The 21,238-nt window shown below is 39.2% G+C and overlaps 1 protein-coding gene across 8 annotated transcripts in view; it reads left to right on the forward strand.

The window, feature by feature from the left end:
- The first annotated feature begins 1,300 nt into the window (after positions 1–1,300).
- The window catches only part of si:zfos-2326c3.2 (mitogen-activated protein kinase kinase kinase kinase 4), an 82,736-nt gene continuing 62,798 nt past the window's right edge, over positions 1,301–21,238 (forward strand). For 4 of the 8 annotated variants that reach the window (XM_047353095.1, XM_047353096.1, XM_047353098.1 and 1 more), the window contains exons 1-3: positions 1,303–1,496; positions 2,020–2,085; positions 20,417–20,473. In XM_047353095.1, coding sequence (XP_047209051.1) covers positions 1,440–1,496; positions 2,020–2,085; positions 20,417–20,473 — 180 coding nt within the window. In that variant the 5' untranslated portion in view covers positions 1,303–1,439. Of the gene's footprint in view, positions 1,497–2,019; positions 2,086–20,416; positions 20,474–21,238 lie in introns of all 8 variants that reach the window. The other 4 variants (XM_047353101.1, XM_047353103.1, XM_047353102.1 and 1 more) reach the window with 2 other exon arrangements.

Below are 21,238 nucleotides of genomic sequence, written 5' to 3' on the forward strand. Positions count from 1 at the left end.
AGAGCAGAGACACAAAGAGAACAAAGAAGGACTTATCTAGGAGTACTTTCTATGGGAAGGAAAAGTAAATGTTAATGGATGTAGCTCCTTTTGTCGTTTCATCTAGAAAGAAAGAACAGATAAACTTTGAGCCAGTTTTCAAGGATAGAGTCTGAAAGAGAGCACATATAATTAGTTACAGTAAAAGCTCAGTCGTTTGCCATGTCTAGGAGAGAGAAAGGGTTAAACACTGAAAGACAGGGCCATGTGGATCATCTGTAGAGGGTGAGCATTAAGTTGTTGCCAGCAGAAGCTCGGACGATTCCCCTCTCCAGAAAGGTGTCACAGGTAGACACAGAGTCAGGCCAGGTGTAGCTTCTAGGAAGAGAACAGAGAGAGAACATAAAGTTAAAAACTGAAATAACAGCAAATAATGCAGAATTAGAGAGTAGTGTGAGAATCTGGCGAAGAGGGTGAAAGTGGTCATTATGTCCCCAGCAGCCTGAGCCTATAGCAGCATAACTACAGAGATAGCTCAGGATAACCTATACCACTCAAACTATAAGCTTTATCAAAAAAGAAAGTTTTAAACCTAGCCTTAAAAGTAGACAGGGTGTCTGCCTCATGGACTAAAACTGGGATCTGGTTCCACAGGAGAGGAGCCTGATAACTAAAGGATCTGCCTCCCATTCTACTTCTAGAGACTCTAGGAACCACCAGTAAACCTGCAGTCTGAGAACGAAGTGCTCTGTTAGGAACATATGGAACAATCAGATCTCTGATGTATGATGGAGCTAGATCATTAAGGGCTTTATTCACCATTCCTTTGTTTGCTTTTGCTTTCTTTTGTTAAAAAACGACTTATAAAAACTGTAATAAAACATTTATTCAAAACTCATTTCTTTCTTTCTTTCTTTCTTATTAATTAATATAATAATTATGACATTCTTATAATAATAGTAATTACATTAATATTATTATCCTCAAATTTGCAACTGTGCACTACCACTCCGTTTTAAAGTTCAGAGAAGGGAAATTAGCAGGGCAAGTATTCTTTACAGACGAGGGGGGAAAAAAACTCAGAAGCAAAACACAAGTATATTTCAAAACTAAGTTAAGAAGGTATTTAGAAGGAACACAAAAATACATCGTAGAAAGATATTGTAAACAAATATTATTTCCTGTTTGATAGCAATGGTTGTGGACGTTTATGAGTAATTCCCTTTAATCAGAAAAAGGAAAAACAACATAGAGACATTTCCTTCAGCGTCCGGCTTTTATTTCGGAAGTTCCGGAAGCAGTTTGTTTCTCGACTCTTTCGCTTGACGTAGTGAGCCAAACTTCAGAATGGAGCTGAAGGGAGGAAAAAGCCGTTAGTTGGCACCGTTAGCGGAGAGAAAGACGCACCGTCCATGTCTTTAAAACAAACATCGACCAACTGACAAAACCTACCGACAGCAATGTCGCGAGAAAACACCACGCGAAGTTTGGACAGTATAGACCTCGCTGCTTTAAGAGTGAGTTTAAAAACATGTCTTCCTTTTTTAATGCAGTGTTTGCGTAAACACAGTAGGATGTGGTGGGTATCGTTTGGAAGTTAACGGCAGTTTCAGTCATCATTAACCGAGCAGTCAAATGTTCTGATTATTGATGTTGTGCAGCTGTTGACACTGAGTGGAAGTTACTGTATAATGGTACCTTCAGAGTGTGTGAACTGAGCCCTGTGGACAGTGTGTGCCTTATCTGAAACTTCATGTTCACTGTCTGCCCTGTGTCCTGTTTGGGGAAATCTGCTGTTTACTCAGGATTCTGTCTTTGTTGGGCTCCAGAAGTTGGCATGCAACAAGTGGCCCAAATCAAGATCATTTGTTGGATTGCGATTTTGCAGCAGCAAAGCTGTAGGAAATGCAGCATTTCCTACTCTTCACCAGTAAATTCAGCAGCTTTTCCTCAGAGGACAAATAAAATGTTTGTTTTCCTCATCTCTTCTATTCAAGCTTCCTGTTTTCTTTTTTCTTCTCTGTGCCACTTTTTCTCTAGGATCCAGCTGGCATCTTTGAGCTGGTTGAGGTGGTCGGCAATGGAACCTACGGCCAGGTGTACAAGGTGAGTTTTCATGCACCCTTGAAAGTATTTTGCATGCAGACCAAAAAAGCTGAATTTTGGTCTCATCTGATCAAAGCACTTTCTTCCACATAGTTACTGAGTCACTTATATGACCAGTGGAACACTGCCAGGGGGACTCCTTATAGCTTTGGTATTGCCACTCATTCATAAAAGCCAGATTTTGTATAGTTGGATTAACAGTTCTGGTATTTAAATAGAGATGAAAAAACCCATTGGTGGACCTTTATTTAGGTGTATCGGGAGTAAAGGGGGCTGGAATTCAGTTACATTTGTATTCTGTTTGTCAATCAAATAGAACCCAGAGAAAATACATAGACGTTTGTGGTTGTAAAGTGACACAATGTGGAAAAGGTCAAGCCAAATGTTTACTGTGTCTGCATTGCTTTGTCTCTGCTGCATGCATGCAGATTTATAAACACCAGTTCAAATAACCCTAGAAGTAAACTCCTTAGCCTATCATTGTGCGTATCACTCATCATAGGTCACAAATACTGATAAATTTATATTTTCCATTATATGACATGCCACTTCAGAAAAAACTTACGGCAGCTACTTCCAGTTAGTAAAGGAGAAGAATAAATGTCTGTTTACTGGAATATCTTGTTGATCAGAGCACACAAATTCTCTCTCTCACACACACACACACACACAGTGAAGGCGCCGGGTGGAGCTCACTTCCTTAACTCATTATCTGTTTGTCTATGTGTGAGCTGTGGTTTGTTGTCAGAGGTGTTTAGTCATTTTTAGACACCTGCAGCTGATTTTGCCCTGTGCCTCCACTGTTGCACCAACACCGCAGAGGTGTCTGTTATTACTCCTTGGTGAACTTGTTTCAGGTTTGCGAGTTGAGGTCCTGTCGAGTCCACAGTGATGGTGTGACCCGGGGCATGACCAGGCATCAATGTATGGCTCCTGGCATATGTAAACAGCTCACAGAAACTGCATGAGAGCAATAATGTTCAGTCTGCGGAGTTTTCTCAGAAGTGCGCTGCTCTTTGCAGGAATACCTGTCAGACCGTTGCTGGGTGTGTTACTCAATTGCCTCTTGGCTTCCTGAAAAAGGAAATGTTGCAAAAGATGTGCAGGACATTGCTTGAAATCACTTAAGCTTTAACATATGACACACGTATTGCTTTAATGAGGAAAAACACCAAACATAAATGAATAATAAACCACGTTATGGAAGCTGGATTTTAGTAGTAGTTTTACTGGCTCAAGGCTTCTAAAAGTTAGCAGTACTGAAACTCATTATGCATGTCATGAGTTTTCATGTTTGCAAGAGTATCAAGAATGATCTCATTGGTAGTAACAAACACTGCATGTACAACTGGCAAGAAGCAAAGGTTGAATATGTGGAAAGTACCTCGTGCCCAGTTGAGTATGGGGGAAGATCTGTGATGCTGTGGGTCTGTTTTACTTCCAAAAACCATGGGAATATTGTAAATAGTTCACAGCATGGTGATCTGTTTGTAATGCCAGGACTCTTCAGTGACCATCAGCCCCAAGACATTAATCTTCCAGCTATCTGTGGGTTGAATCATAGAAGACCAAGAACTCAGGATGATCCAGAGAGGTTATGCAAACACAATTGTGTGAAAGATGCATCTCTCTGTATTTTCCACTCTTATGAAATGTTAAAGAAGACTAAGTGCTGTTCTGTTGCCAAATGACAATGTATGAAGTATTGACACCATGGGTTTCCATAATTGCATCGTTAAAATGATTTCATTTCTTAACATAGATTTTTTTTACCCTGCTAAATAATTAGGCTGAAATTAAATGTGGGATTTTTCAGAGCTACAATATAAAATGAGTTTATTTCAAGAGTTTTACCATTTCTATTTTTACCAGGGGTCCCAAGGGGTTTGTGCTGCATCTGTATTAGATGGATGCAAGCCAAGAACATCTGTACTTGCTGTGACATTTGTTGAGTTCATGGGTTGATTATCTTGAGATTTCTAAAACTTAAATTTGTTTTTCGATAATAGTGTGACTATAGTGAAAAATCAAGTGCTTCTTGTGCAGAGGTTGCGTTAGACTTTTTCGTTGTCCAAAATATCCTGTCATAATCTATTTTTAACCATCCAGGGTTCTCGCCAGCGGGCCGCTACAATGCAAATTGTGGCAGGTTTGCTGAAATTCGGCCGCCACGCTCATTTTTTATGAGTGACATCTGGCCTCCCTCTTTGTGTAGGTTTTATGTTGTCTATAGTGCATTTGCTGAGTCTCCTCCCGCTTCCATTCACCCTATGCAACTGCTAACGGTAAAGCGTTCTAAAATCATGTCAGCTTCGAAGGGTGGGTATACACGGCATCCACATGGACCTGAATTGTGCAACTGCTTGTGGCTAAATCAAATGTCTCGAGTGGGATTGCTGCAGAGGCTGTACGTCATGAGGTTTGCACTTTTGCCTTGGATAGACGACTTCTCAGGGCCGTTTTGATGTTGTTCTGGAAGCTAAATCTGTGCTCTGTTGCCACACTAGAGACTGGAATTACAAGCAACACTTCCGCCAAAGTTTTGAAAACAGGGAACATTCCTCCAATTGAAGTGTCTGCTAATCTCTCTGAACAAGAGGTTTCTTGATCTGAACTCTACCTAGGCGCCCCCGCCGTAGCAAATATGTTAACTCGCCACCAAGTGGTCAGGGGGTTGAATTGCAATCTCTCAAAATGACGAATGGCCTTCAGATTTTTCTGTCACCTTTATATATATAAAAAAAAAAAAAAAAACTTCAAAAACAGAAAATATTCAGGTAACGCAATCCCTGTTCTTATGTTATATCCAGTTTTATCATTCATTGTCTCTATCATGACACTCGGGCATCATAGGTTGGTCTATGATAGATGTTTCCAACTTGTGCCGGCTGGTAGCACCACTATCATGATTTCTGGGTCAGAATAAGTCTATTAAATCAATGTATTAGAATAATTAATCAGTTATCGCATCAGAATAAGTTCAGGTTATAGCTATCATGACATATTGGGAGCCTTGCGGGAAAGAGGTCCACGGTTCGACTCCCAGCCATGCGTCTTTCTGCACGGAGTTTGCATGTTCTCCCCGTGCAAGCGTGGGTTCTCCCCAGGTACTCCAGCCTCCTCCCACAGTCCAGAAACATGACTGTTAGGTTAATTGGTCTCTATAAATTACCCTTATGTGTGAATGGGTGTGTGCATGGTTGTTTGTCCTGTATGTTGCTCTGCAATGGTGAACTGTCTAGGGTGTACCCCGCCTCTCGCCCGTAGACTGCTGGAGATGGGCGCCAGCTCCACCCATGTATGTAAGAAGCAGATATAGAAAATGAATGGATAGATGAATGGATGGACATATTGGGATAATGAAACACAAGAAAACCGGCTTGAGATATTGTTTTCCTCGCATAAGATAATGAAGATTATTCTGAAAAGGTCAGTTGAAAATCTTGTTATTGACTCAGTGAAATAAGGAAGGTGTTATTGCAACCAAACAAGTTTAAAATTTCATTGCCTTGAGATAATTAGACAATGAAACAACTTACAAACTCAAGCTCACATTATCTCTAATAATATTAGGAAACTGATATCTTGACAAAAGGCCTGAGATCTTGTTATCTTGAAATATTTGAACAAGAAATATGTCAAGACAAGAAAACAAGCTTGTTTGAAATCTTATTGACTCAGTGAGTTGAGGAAACTGACTTGTTATCCCAAGATAATGAGACGATAAAATCATCACAACAAAACAAGCTGAAGATCGTGTTAAAAATATTTTCCAAAAAATGAATGGCCTTTGGTGTTTTTGAGTTACTCACTGAAAACCCACAAACATGCAATTTTAAGTGATAAAACTGGTTTTGCAATTTTAGGCCTTTTAATGTTTGGGTCAATGCTTTGGGTGATGCTACATCCCCAGACACTAAAAAACTGAAACCATGTCACATTTAATTTTTGTAATTATATGTGAAAAACTGATTAAAAATCAAATGAGATATTTGAAAATTATAGTGTGAACATTCAAGAAAATTTTACAACAAAAAGTATGCTGGAACCTCTTTAACAATGAGGACTGAAGGCATCTGTTTTCATCGTGAGGACACACAGGACCTGTTGGAGTGCATGGGTGAGTTCCAACAGGGGAAACCAGGACAGGAATAGGGACTGAAGAACAATAAGTGATGCGCGCGCACACACACACACACACACGCATACATACATGCAGGTTCTTACAAAAACACAGTTGTGGATTGATGTGAGGGCAGGAGATGCTGACCAAGCAATCTGGGGTTTTCCTCTGTTTATTTACATGCGTCATGAATGTATGTTTCCTTAAATGTGAAGGTGTGAGATAAGCAGGAAATACAGCTCCAGCTGATTGGGACTTTAAACACTTGCGCTGGTATTTAATACATATTACAGAAAGTCTGCCCATCACACTCCCTCTACCGCAACTTTAAACATATGTATTTTTATGTAAGATAAAAAAAGTGGACCAACATTTTTAATGGTATGGATGACAAGTCTGATGGTATGATAATTAACAAGTTTTCCAACTTATGAACATTACATGTTTGTTTCCACATTTAATCTAAAAAGTCAGACAGTCTGCCCTTCTCATATATTTTAATCCTTCCTCTAAGGAACCAAGCTTTAATTCCAAACACAATCCTGAACCATAATTATCTAGGCTTTTCTGAGGTCTTCTGTGATTTTGAATATTAAAATTGCCCACTTGTTTGGGTAGCAGATTTTTTACTAGCACCTGGGAAAAATGAAAGCCAGTTCAAACATTTTTCAAAAAGTATAAGCAGGCAGAGGCATAAAATAGCTTTTATATTATCAGTTGTGATCAGCTCACACTTTGGTCACTCTTCTTTCTTTTCTATCATCATGATGTTTCCACCACTGTTCTTGAGCTGTTGCATATTAGTCACTAAAGCTGCTGTCATTTTTCCATGTCTGCTACTGTGCTGAAAAACACCTGCGGGCCTCCTGTTCTGAGTGGTGCTTGTTTATTGTAATCAGGGATGTTGAATTCACAGTGTTCTGTTGTGTTAGAACAGGGTAGATTATGTTTACCCTCTTTTTTATTGTTTTAAGATTTAGGATCAATCGACCATCTGGGAGATACATTTCAATGCCCTAACAGTGCCTCCAAGTGGTTAGATAATTATTATCCAAATTAATCATAAAGGTAGGGCTGGTGGTCTGTTTCACTTTTATTTTCAAGCATCCGTCATGCTGAGGTGAGTTTTTTCTAATTAGCGCAGACAGCATAGCATGATTCAATTATTATTTTTTGGTCATTGCTGCAAAATATATAAGTGGGTAGCGAGGCCATGTATTATTTTCCTTTGTCTTCCTAGACTAAAACAGACTAGTTTAATAGGGGCCCATATGAGGTGTTTGCAGAAAACGCAGTTAAAGTCAAAAGACCAAATAAATTATTGGAGAGCAGAGATTGAATTCATTCAATCTGACATTTCTTTAGCCTAACAAACATTGCATCAAAGCAGTGGTCTGTGATTGCGATACTGCCTGCATTTAAATCATAGTGATGATTACAAATCAATAAATGTTGCATATTTAACCAATAACTGCCATTTCAAATAGGTAATTGGACAAGAGGAGTAATAAAGAAGAAATTGTGGTTGTTAACATTAAATGAACTGCATTTATTTAGGGCTATTTTAGTCTTGTTGAGCTCTCAAAATGTTTTATACATTGAGGATAAACACACTCATCAAAGGACCAAGGACAATTTGGAGTTTAGCGTTTTTTCCCGAAACACCTTGACACGAGGAGCGAGGGAGCTTCTTCCTGTTAACAGAAGATGCTCTTCTATCACAGCCACATAAATAGGCAAAAAAAAACAACAACAATAAAAATCAAGCAAAGACATGATGGATCTCCCTTCAGCTGATCATTAACTATATGCCACGTTTTCAGCTACAGTTCATTGGAAATGACCTTGTTGGGGCAAAAAGACTCCTTTACTCCTTGCAAATTGCTGGTAATAAACAAAATATCAAATTTAAAATAAGTTAAATGCTAACTTGTCTTTAACATGTAGACACAACATTCCTTAAGTCTAGGAGCCTTTTTATTCCTGAGCGATGGGTCAGAGTTACCTGGCTTAGGAAAAAAAAAACATTTAAATTAAAATGGCAAGGTGGTATTTAGAGACTGAACTAAAAATGTGTGGATAAAGCAGCCAGTTTCCAAAAATAAATTCCAAAGAGCTTCAAAAACCTCAACATTTATGGCTCACAACCTAGTACAAAGAACAAGGTGGACTTTTGCTTAGCTTAACATCTGAAGCCTGCCTATTATATGCCACATACTGACATTAGTACTGTTTAACAAGTGCTAACCTTGTCCAACAGTTTAACATATCTGTATTAAATCATTTTTAGCACAGTTTGTACTCTGCATAGCCAGGTACATTACAACAAGGGGTTGTAAGAAACTGTTGTAACAGCTCAGCTGCAGACTCTGGTACACATTTGTAGTATGGTTTGTTTCTATGTAATCTTTGTTGAAGAACTGATCCCTGCTGGAAGACAGCTTTGGAAGGACAGAGGTTAGAGCTGATGCCACACAGGGAATCCTTGAGCTCACAATGCCAAACATTTGAAGGATGGTGAGGCACAGGAAGAACTGGAACAAGAGCCACTCAGATAATGCCACAATGTGCAGAGGAAATTTCAGTTTGTTAAAGCACCGGCTAGAAACTAGTGATGTGGTGTGTCTGCTGTTTGAAAAATGCTAATAATGCAATGCAATTACCATCCATTGTCACCATGTACTTGCTCAGAAGGGAGGGTTGCTGAAAAGTCAGTGGCTCAGTGCAGTTGGGTTGACTTCCTTAGACAACGTTTTATCAGTTAGCGCTTTCAACTGCATTTGACCAAATTGTATTATAACTATAATTGAATGTGAATGCATGTAATTGAATCTGAATCTGTTTGAATTGACTGATTTGATTCTATATTTCTCTGTATAAATTGGATCTACTTGTCTGGATCTGCTTGATGACATCTGTTGTGAACTGGCCCTACATAAATAAATTGAATTGAATTAAGGACCTGTATGCTATGATAGCTTTCAGTGGCATTAGTGCAGCATTTTTGTCATTTTCTTTTTTTGATACAGTGACTGTTAGAAATGCACCAATCAAACATTTACAATCTCTGTTTTTTTGTAAAGCTTTAACCTGCCAAATACCGATTTTAGCCAATTCTAATTCTAATTGCTCCCAAACAAAGTTTTCCTATTTAAAAAGACAGAGTGATTACGGTGATTGAAATGTAAACTTACCTGAGCATTTTATATGAGCAATGAGCAGTCTTGCGTATGTATATCATATGTTGCGTATGATAAGACAGACCCTGGACGATGAAGGATCTAAATGACCAGCACCCACTCAGTTGTACCATCCTGAAGAATTAGCCTTTTTTACCTTAGTAAAAAATACAGTGCCCGTTTGAATAGCTGATTACACCTACTGTGCTTCCTCTCACTTCTCTGATGTTCTTTTCCCTAATAAAACAGAAAATTGCTAACTTTGACCTTTCTTCATCCATACTTCCACACTGAAGAGTGATATTGTTAGCATGGCCTGGTGGTTAAAGTACAGTTATTGATCAGAAAACGATTCTGATCAAGGAGGCAGTGAATGTCTAATTGTATGTAGTCTGACCCCATGCTCAGCCATATACCGCAGGTATGACATCAGGAACAGTACCAAAAGAAAAAGCCACTTGTTGATGGGGGTGGAGATTGTTTTCTAGTACAGCTGTGGGAGGTAGAGGATCTTTGAAATGCTTAGAAAAAAGATCACTTTCCAAAGCAAAGATGACTCAAAAGAGGCTTTTTTCTTGTTGTTGCTGTTGCTGCATCATATTGCAACTTGATTTTCAACTGTTAGTGACTTTGAGAGCTGCACACCCCACCCCTGTAATATTTGGCGAACTTGAAAGTAGAAAGAAACCGAAGACAAGAACTAAAACCCTGAACTACTCAGGTTTCCAAAGGGGAGGTGTAGATAAAGTTTATCAGAGCCCTAATATCCTCCTGATACTAAAACACAAAACCATTATCACACAAATTATCCCATCTGACCTTCTTTGACAAACACTTTTAGAAATTCTAACTCTGCTGATCAGCCTTTATTGGCATATTATTAGAAAATGGCTAATCTGAAACACAGGTTTTTTTTTAACAACCTTCAGACATAAAAACATAAGGCATCCCATAATGCATATAAGCATTGAGGGATGTATTATACGCTATAATAAACACATGCTGTTTGGATTTCATCTGTTGTGTTTCAGCCTCAGGACAAAGAGTTCCAGCCTTGACAGAAGAACATATAAGAGCTGGGAAGCAAGTACTCTTGTTGCATCAGACATTTTTAATACACTTTGCATAAAACTCTTACTGCATTCACACCATCACACAGATCCAGAAACAGGGCGTTTCTCTGTTTGCAAAAGGAACTTCCCTTCCCTGCAAAGGCATGGTTATAGAGTCATCTTTTTGTGTGTGTGTGTGTGAGAGAGAGACAGAGAGACTGTTTAAGTGGAAAGAAAATGACAACCTCCAGTAAAGTTTTGAACTCTGATTACTGCTGATGCAACACAGCTCTTTTTTTAGAAATGTTGTCATAGTGCGACAGCATTAAACCAAAATAATTTTAGCTTATCTAATTGGCATGCATAGTTAAATGATCTCAACTTGCATCAAAACATACCAGCAGCATTCAACTTTTTGGAGAATGTTTAGATCGATCTGTGAAAGGTTAAAGCCATGTGCCGTTACTCTAACAGTTTCACTTCAGCCTCATGCAAACTACAGTGACGCTGCGTTGAAAACGTCCACAGCTGGTTTTAATACCTTTCCCAGAGTGAATTGCTCACACTTCCTCTTTCTGCTTTAAATATGTATTCCCTTTTTGTTATCCAAAATCTGACCTATTTTACTCATTCTGGGGTGTACTTACAACCCAACTCACCTGCTCCTTCAGAACCAGCCATAATATATGTTCCAAAACAGTAAAAGCCCAAATATTCATATGCTGCTGAGTTAAAACATTTTTAGTCCCACTTTTTCAAGATACTGGAAGCTTTAAAATGACATCTGGGTTTCAAAACACAACAGCAGCATCGGTGGGTGGAGGTTGGGGCTGACACACACTGGGAGACACAGTCTGGGCAGGGTTTGTGCTTGTTTGAGGTAAAAGGAGGGAGAGAGACAGCTGGAGAAAAATGGAGAGGAAGTAGACAGAGGAAAGTGATAGGGGGGAGAGAGAGGAAGACAGGTGAAAGGCAGAGAGACAGCCAGCTTTAGAGGAAGGAAGAGGGAGAGAGGCTAATGAAAACTAACAGAAAGGAAAGCTGGCTCCCCCCTCCTACCCCCTCATGGGGTTTAGAGGTATGGTTGGTGGTGATTGCCCCTGGGTAAATTATCAGTGAGAATTCATAGTCCTATAGAGGTAACTGACCTCCTTACTATACTTTCAAATGCCAAAACAAGTATTAACTGCGCTGACTTTTTCCCCATTTCGACGTTACAATCGCAACCTTCAAAGTATTTCAGTAGGATCCTAAGTGTACATCTTGTATGATGTACACAAAGTGTACCATGAGATTAAAAACCAAACTAGACTTAATTATGTCTACCAGAGTTTCTCTTTTAGGTAATTGTTTTTGGTCTCAAACCTGGAGAACAGAAGATGATTGGTGTTTTTTTTTGTGTCATTTTTTGTTTTGCACATGGCAGTATTTATATTATAAAATTACATATGGCCAGTTATAAAAATGGAAGGGCTCCTATGCAATCGTGAAAGGTCTGGAAAGGTACAGAGTCTGATTTTGTTTGTTTTTTTGTTTTGTTTTTTCAGATGTGGAAAATATTTCTATTTCCAGGCTTTATTCACATTTTATTGAACATCTTAACTTCTCAAAACTTTTTAGCTGAGTTAGTGCAAACAGAGATTTTCTAACAATTGACTTCCACCTCAGACATGGTTACCATAGTGTCAGCTGTGTCTTCATCTACCTCTTCAAGTCTGGAGATTAAGGTTTTAGGCCAAGCTATCACTTAAATCACAAGTGCATGTATATACCTGTAAATGTTTAGTGAAGAAATGTTGCTCATCGTATGGAACAGATAAAGACAATGGGGAACTCTGGGATTTTTAGTCTATAAACTCATAGAGGTGTTCATCCCTGTCTGATTGATTTCCTTACTTACAGCTCTCAGTTTTTAACAGCTACTATTTTTCACAGAAACATTTGGTGAAATAACAAATTGTAACGTTAAATGTGGAAAACTGGAATTTTATGGCGTAAAAATGCACAGGAAACCAGAAATAAGTAGATATCATTTAGCCACTTCTAGTGCCATGTTGGAAAGCTAATAGCTACCTGTTAATAAGTTGTCAGCGGTGGAGCTTAGGGCTGGACAGCCTGTTGAAAAAGCTGTGCAGTTTGCTGCAGGACGGGCCTGGTGAACACTAAATTGCATAGCAAAAGAAAAAAAATAAGCTAATTAAATTTTGAGTTGAACTCCCAAGACCTAGTCTGAGGACTACGGTGGCCGGGGGGTGCAAAACACTTTTACAAGTACCGAAACAAATTTACATTTCAGAAAAGAAATTTACATTTCAGAAAACATTTTTACATTTCAGAAAACACATTTACATTTCAGAAAACAAATTTACATTTTAGAAAACACTTTTACATTTCAGAAAACAAATTTATATTTTAGAAAACACTTTTACATTTCAGAAAACAAATTTACATTTCAGAAAAGAAATTTACATTTCAGAAAACACTTTTAGATTTCAGAAAATCAACCGGAAAGGCAATGTACCAACGCCGAGGCTCAGGGGCTGCATCCTTCGAAGGCCGTATTTGTAGGCCGATTACGTTACATTGTAGAAGTTAATTTGTGTCACAGAAAGTGTAATTTTCCACAATTTACTCACAACTTTTGTTGCTATGGTCCGCCATGGCTTCCCCTGCTTGACCAATCCGCTTCGACCCACAATGAATGATGGGAAATGATGGGCCGCGAAGGATACTCACGACCCATCCTTCAAATCGAGCAAAATAAGGACACATTTGTCGGCCGCATTTGAGGGAGTCATGATTCATGAATTGGGACAGCCTTCGTCGCCGCGCTGTAACGTAATCGGCCTACAAATACGGCCTTCGAAGGATGCAGCCCCTGAGGGTCAGCCTCGGCGTTGGTACATTCCCTTTCCGGTTGATGTTCTGAAATGTAAAAGTGTTTTCTGAAATGTAAAAGTGTTTTCTGAAATGTAAATTTGTTTTCTGAAATGTAAAAGTGTTTTCTGAAATGTAAATTTGTTTTCTGAAATGTAAAAGTGTTTTCTGAAATGTAAAAGGGTTTTCTGAAATGTAAAAGGGTTTTCTGAAATGTAAAAGGGTTTTCTGAAATGTAAATTTGTTTTCTGAAATGTAAAAGTGTTTTCTGAAATGTAAATGTGTTTTCTGAAATGTAAATTTGTTTTCTGAAATGTAAAAGTGTTTTCTGAAATGTAAAAGGGTTTTCTGAAATGTAAATTTGTTTTCTGAAATGTAAATTTGTTTTCTGAAATGTAAAAGTGTTTTCTGAAATGTAAATTTCTTTTCTGAAATGTAAATTTGTTTCGGCACCCCCCGGCCACCATAGAAGACCCTCTGAAACTGTTTCTCAATGAAAAATATCCTCACTGCAAAGGTCTAAAAGCCACATTTATCACAGAGACAGGTGAACAAGCACACATACAGCATTACAAGCAAGAATCCTTTAAATAGCCTCATTCCTACAATCAGTTAGCAGAGAGGAGTCAATAAGTCAAGTAGTCCATCAGGACATGGAGTACACATTATGTAGGTAAATAACAAACAGGCATGAAGGGGGACAGATCAGATGAAGGGTGAGACAGATAGATTTGCATTAAGTAAGCAGTAAGACAGAATATTAAACTTCCAGACAATAACAGTAATAGTATTGCTCTCATTTGTCCCTGTGCTTCGTGCACTGGAGACATTTTGTATCTAATTAGCATTATGTGGGAATATATTGTAGTAACCTTTTCACCAACACACTCTTCACTGTGTTACCTCATTCTGCCATCTTGTATGCACGTGAATAACGAGGAAGAAGAAGAGGAAACAACTGTGTCTTAATGTACCTGCGTGTAGGCTGCCACAGTGTGTGTGCATGACTCTGCACGTGTGATTTGCTGGACCTCAGTGTCAGGGAGCACGAAGCTGTCTCCAATTAATTCCAATAGAGAGCCGTTTAACTTAATGTCTGCGTCGTGTTGTTAATCAGTGGCTCAGCTGAAATCAGAACACTGAGTTTGTGTCAGCTGTGGTGGCAGCCGACAGACACCAGCTGAGTCTGACTGGACAGGAAGGACATGTCCTTATTTATCACAGTCAGGCCAGCGGCTGCCTCCACAACGTAATCCTTCACTATTATGGGGACAGTGTCCTCTGCTTGGGGACTAAATTGAGGACACAACAGGTACTGGGGTCAATGGGCTTTGTGTGGGTAGTTTCTCATTTAATACCAAAGACTGATGAATGTGAGAGCTTTTTTTGCTGCTGTCTCTTTTGTGTTTGCTGCTTTCAGATCTTCTACAATAAGTAACATTACTGTGGAGCTCGTCAGTGTCGCTTTTCTTTTGGATTTACATTATAAATCTACTTTAGTTAAGTTTGTGTTTGTTTTGTTTGCAAATATGTAGGCTGAAATAAGCAGCAGTCAATGAAATCTAGCTCCCTGTTTAAGCCTGAATGAAAACAAGAAATACCTTCATAGAAATGAGTGTCATTTAATGTAGCAACTCACACCCTTTTTTCTTCCTCTGACTTCAACACTAAAGACTGTTGTATTTAATGTTACGTGATAGTGTTTAGGTTTGGTGCAATTAGATTTTTTTATTTCGAACTATCCAGTTAGCGGTCAGGGCCTGTCAGGCTGGAAATATGTCCTATTCTGGTCATAAGCAGTCTTTTGCTGCATATCTACACAAGGTTCATATAGTTCAAAGGATACGCCTATTGTTTAAATATAACTTAATTGTAACATTTTTGGCAATAGCCCATTTGCCAGAACTGGTAGGTTAACTGAGTATATCAGTTCTCATGTTTAGAGGATATCTTTTTGGGTAAAGGAAAAACTGTCCCAAACCTACTGCCAGTTTCTGGAAGGTGCCTTCTTCAAGTATTGGTACAGGAAGAAATGTAAAAAAAAAAAAGGTTTTCTTTCTTTAATCTAGTTGACAAAATGCATTTCTGCACAGTAACACTAACTTAATGCATTCACTGACAACAAACATCAGCTTTCTAAAGGAATGATCTAGCTGGGGTTCAGTTTAGAACATGCACAGCCCTGTTCTAAACTGAACCCCAGCTAGATCATTCCTTTAGAAAGCTGATGTTTGATGATGTTCTAATTGCTAAGGACTGCTTAGCGGTGGTATCAGAAGTGAAGCTATAACACAGTTGCTGAAGTGTCCAACAATAAAGGTCACCAGAGACAGAGAAGGCCTCACATGCCCATTGGACAGTATTAAGAGCAGTTGATGAAGTTTGGCAGGTGGTCCCATCATGGACTTTCATAAGGCCGGGTGCTCGTGTCATACATTTCATTCAGGTTTACAGATAGGTGTACAGATATCACAGTTTCCAGTGTTGGAACCAGGGAGTGTATGAGGGCACCTAAACATGCCAAAACAGACCACACCAAGGGAGGACTTTCATCTGCTGCACCAAAATAACAGAAGACCATGATTACTACAGCTACCAATGGATTTCTTACAACACTCTGTGTCATACCATGCTGCCTCAATGATATTGCATCAGGCAGATAGGTTTGCCAGGGAGAGATAAATTTTGTTTTTGCATTACCATGGATGAGCTGTGTGTGTGTGTGTGTGTGTGTGCGCGCGGTTGTTTATGTGCATACGTGTACATATGGCAACGCTGTGGGGAAAAGACCAAATCTGTGTTGTAGAGACACTTAAAGGTTTTTCTCCTGGCATCATGATGGGGTGGGACCTTAGATTATGACCTCTGAAAGAGAGATTCAGACAACCCTGGCAACATACAGGTCCTTCTCAAAATATTAGCATATTGTGATAAAGTTAATTATTTTCCATAATGTCATGATGAAAATTTAACATTCATATATTTTAGATTCATTGCACACTAACTTAAATATTTCAGGTCTTTTATTGTCTTAATACGGATGATTTTGGCATACAGCTCATGAAAACCCAAAATTCCTATCTCACAAAATTAGCATATTTCATCCGACCAATAAAAGAAAAGTGTTTTTAATACAAAAAACGTCAACCTTCAAATAATCATGTACAATTATGCACTCAATACTTGGTCTGGAATCCTTTTGCAGAAATGACTGCTTCAATGCGGCGTGGCATGGAGGCAATCAGCCTGTGGCACTGCTGAGGTCTTATGGAGGCCCAGGATGCTTCGATAGCGGCCTTTAGCTCATCCAGAGTGTTGGGTCTTGAGTCTCTCAACGTTCTCTTCACAATATCCCACAGATTCTCTATGGGGTTCAGGTCAGGAGAGTTGGCAGGCCAATTGAGCACAGTGATACCATGGTCAGTAAACCATTTACCAGTGGTTTTGGCACTGTGAGCAGGTGCCAGGTCGTGCTGAAAAATGAAATCTTCATCTCCATAAAGCTTTTCAGCAGATGGAAGCATGAAGTGCTCCAAAATCTCCTGATAGCTAGCTGCATTGACCCTGCCCTTGATAAAACACAGTGGACCAACACCAGCAGCTGACACGGCACCCCAGACCATCACTGACTGTGGGTACTTGACACTGGACTTCTGGCATCTTGGCATTTCCTTCTCCCCAGTCTTCCTCCAGACTCTGGCACCTTGATTTCCGAATGACATGCAGAATTTGCTTTCATCCGAAAAAAAGTACTTTGGACCACTGAGCAACAGTCCAGTGCTGCTTCTCTGTAGCCCAGGTCAGGCGCTTCTGCCGCTGTTTCTGGTTCAAAAGTGGCTTGACCTGGGGAATGCGGCACCTGTAGCCCATTTCCTGCACACGCCTGTGCACGGTGGCTCTGGATGTTTCTACTCCAGACTCAGTCCACTGCTTCCGCAGGTCCCCCAAGGTCTGGAATCGGCCCTTCTCCACAATCTTCCTCAGGGTCCGGTCACCTCTTCTCCTTGTGCAGCGTTTTCTGCCACACTTTCCTTCCCAAAGACTTCCCACTGAGGTGCCTTGATACAGCACTCTGGGAACAGCCTATTCGTTCAGAAATTTCTTTCTGTGTCTTACCCTCTTGCTTGAGGGTGTCAATAGTGGCCTTCTGGACAGCAGTCAGGTCGGCAGTCTTACCCATGATTGGGGTTTTGAGTGATGAACCAGGCTGGGAGTTTTAAAGGCCTCAGGAATCTTTTGCAGGTGTTTAGAGTTAACTCGTTGATTCAGATGATTAGGTTCATAGCTCGTTTAGAGACCCTTTTAATGATATGCTAATTTAGTGAGATAGGAATTTTGGGTTTTCATGAGCTGTATGCCAAAATCATCCGTATTAAGACAATAAAAGACCTGAAATATTTCAGTTAGTGTGCAATGGATCTAAAATATATGAATGTTAACTTTTCATCATGACATTATGGAAAATAATTAACTTTATCACAATATGCTAATATTTTGAGAAGGACTTGTATTTCAATGTTGTTGAAATCCTGCTTCCATATACCTTATCTGACCTGAAACAGCACCCTGGTGTGATCCTTCAACATTCACACATGACTGTCTATGTCTAAAGAAAGCCTGAGCTATTTTCATCTGTCAGATGAACAGTTTTTGGCCGAGTTGCTGCAGGAGATACAACACTTGTACGACTGTTCTCAGCAAATCCTTGTTTGCATCCAGGTCAAAGGATGGTCCCATCATGCTGACATGGGATCAGTGCCTATGCTTCCCACACCAATTGATATGACAGTTTAATCACTACCATACAGTCACATGAGCTCTCAATACATCTCCATTTGATTTAGTTTTATTTCATATCCACTGCTCTGTCTGGGTGCTTAACCTTTTTAGTCAATGAGTGTATGAGTTTGAGCCTATATTTCAACAAGTAATACAATTCTTTTCATTCCTTAAACATCCATATTGGCGGTTTAATAACATTTTGAATTACCCTAAAGCACTGTATGTGGTATACATTGAATAATTGGGAATATCATTTTTATAGAGAGTGAGAACTGAAAACATGGACATTTTAACTTTAAAAGTTTGTACATTATTGAGGTATTACTATAAATCAGTTCACAATTAATATTCAAATCAGTTGGTATGTGTTCATGTGTTATTTTTTGGTAATCCCTTTATATTGTTTTAGCCATTTCCTGTCATTAAATTCTTTCTTCTGGAGCTTCTTGAGTCAGAAATATGTTACAATATATATTTCTTCCCACTATTTCAAATGTGGTAACTTTTTTAATGCAAGTAAAATATTAATGCTGTTGCTGGATTACATTTCTACATCTGTTAATACTTTTAGGTGATGTTTGGTTTTGTTTTTACTTTTCCATATCTCAGTGCAGTGATTCTTAACTGAAACAGACTAGCTGTGACTGTTCTGATCCCATATGAGCCACCATGAGCTGTTCAAATGAAATCTTGGAAGGTTCTGCGGACGTCTCTGATGAGGATATGTTAAACTTAGACGCAGTGGTTTCAAAAGATTGTTGTCCCTGGTGGCCCTAAATGGAGAAAAGGTTTCTGTGAACACTGAGGAAGGGATCAGTTTTCTAGAAATATAGGATATGCAATGCCTTGCAAAAATATTTATTCCTCTTAAACTTTTTTACATTTTGTCATACTAAAAATACTAATTTCCTACTATTTTGCTTGGATTCTATGGGATAGAGCAACCTAATTTAGTGCATAATTGTGAAGTGGGAGGAAAGAGATATGTGGCTTTAAAAGTTTTTTACAAATAAAAATCTGAAGGGAATGGCCAGCATTTGTGTTCTGATCTGTTGTGTCAATACTTTGTAGCTGAGGTTGTTATCAATTCAATTCAAAAATACTTTATTAATCCCAAAGGGAAATTAAATAAGGTATATCTCTGCCAGTTTTGATCATCTAGTGATTCTTCCCTTTAAAATAGCACAAGTTCAGTGGGATTGGATGGGGCGCTCCTGTGAACCGTTATTTTCATGTCTTGCCATAGTTTCTAAAATGAATTTGGATCTGAAGTTGACTGGGTCATTTAAACACACGAATGTGCTTCCATCCAATTTGATCCCATCTGACCAGACCACCTACCTCTATGTGTCACCTACCTGGCTTGTGGCAAAGCTTGAGATATTGTTCACTGTCCTTACTCTGCTTTAAACTTTTCCATAATATTTTCTCTGACCTGTCAGCCTTGTTCCTTGGTCTTCATGATGCTGTGTGTTCACTAATGTTCTCTAATCAACCTCTGAGGCCTTCAGAGAACAGCTGGGTTTATATGTAATTACATTACATTCAGGCAGACTTTAATTACTAATTGTGTGAGTTCTGTTGGCTTTGGCTTTGGATTTAGGGGTATCAGAGTAAATTGACTTAATACAAATGCATGCCACACTTTCAGATTTGCATTTGTAAGAAAAAAAAGCTTGAAACCACATATTGTTTTAATTCCACTTCACTCTGATGTGTCAGTTTGTGTTTGGCCATCACATAAAATCAGTAAAATATTAGTTTCATATGACCTGACTGATTGGCTAGTTGTCATACTTTCATAGACTGTCTATACTTCACAGATTTAGGGCTTATGCAGCAGCTGTTGAGGAATCTTGTCAGTGTTTTGACTCATGACACAGCTTTCAATTTCTCCCTTTTCATCTGACTGCCCTCTACAGTTCTGGCCCTCTTTGCTAGCTTTCTCCCTCCTTCGTCCCTTTTCTTCACTCCTATCTTGTGTCACGTCTTGTTCTGTCTGACTGGGTCTCTCAAGAGAAAATGAAATTAGGCAGACGGCACGGTGGATGGAGAATTACATCACAGGCCAAGTGTTTTCTCAAAAGATGGAGTAATGTGTGCCTGTGTGTGGAAGAATGTGAGTATGTTTGATTTTTAGTTCTGGAATATGGTTGGATAGGTTTTCTTTCATATCTCGGTGTGATGGCAGTGAGACAGCTCAGTTTCAATTGAACGTCCTCTGCAGTTTCTGGACTTTTACTGTCACGAGTTTTTGTAGGATGCTCATGTTGTTAAACTGGTTGTGACGTTAACTGCTTCTTTATGTTTGCCACCAGGGTCGCCACGTCAAGACTGGTCAACTGGCAGCTATCAAAGTCATGGAGGTCACAGAGGTAAAATTGTACTGTTTTTAATCCTGTAGGTTCTCGTTTTATCCTGGCAGTAGCTGGGCTTTAAATCATTTAGTCCTTATTAGGCCTAAGAATCAATATGAAAACTCAAACTTCAGGATGGCATACTAAGGCGGTATAGACCTGAGCTTGTTTTTATGACAGCATAGGACCTGGGCACCTTGCAGTCATTGGGGATTTTGCACCAAGGTGATTCCAGTGCCTAAACCAGGGCTGGTGCGAGAGTGAGTTCTTACTATTTGAATAAATTAACCGTTTTGTTTTTTCCTAGGTTAGAGATCCAACTGCTCATCACATTATGAGCGACTGTGGTTCAGTAGGAAGAGTAGTTGTCTTGCAATCAGAAGGTTGTGGGTTCGATTCCAGCTTCCTCCTGCCATATGTCGATGTGCCCCTGGGCAAGGCACTTAACCTCAAGTTGCCTACCGATCTGCGTATCGGTGTATGAATGTCTGAGCGTTAGTGAGTGCGATTGGGTGAATGTGGCTCTAGTGTAAAGCGCTTTGAGTGGTCTGTATCAGAATCAGAATCAGAATCAGAAAAGCTTTATTGCCAAGTACGTTTTTGGACATACAAGGAATTTGTTTTGGCGTAGTCGGTGCAATACAATACAAATGAAACAGTATAAACATATCTACAATATAATATAAATATAAGTGCACAGTTTTAAGTGAGTGAGAGTAAATATAGAGCAGTATAAGATGCAAGAGCAATACAACAGTGCAGGTGATCATTGTGCAAGTAAAG

The sequence above is a fragment of the Girardinichthys multiradiatus genome, chromosome 23, assembly GCF_021462225.1.
Source record: "Girardinichthys multiradiatus isolate DD_20200921_A chromosome 23, DD_fGirMul_XY1, whole genome shotgun sequence".
In the NCBI taxonomy this organism is placed as follows: domain Eukaryota; kingdom Metazoa; phylum Chordata; class Actinopteri; order Cyprinodontiformes; family Goodeidae; genus Girardinichthys; species Girardinichthys multiradiatus.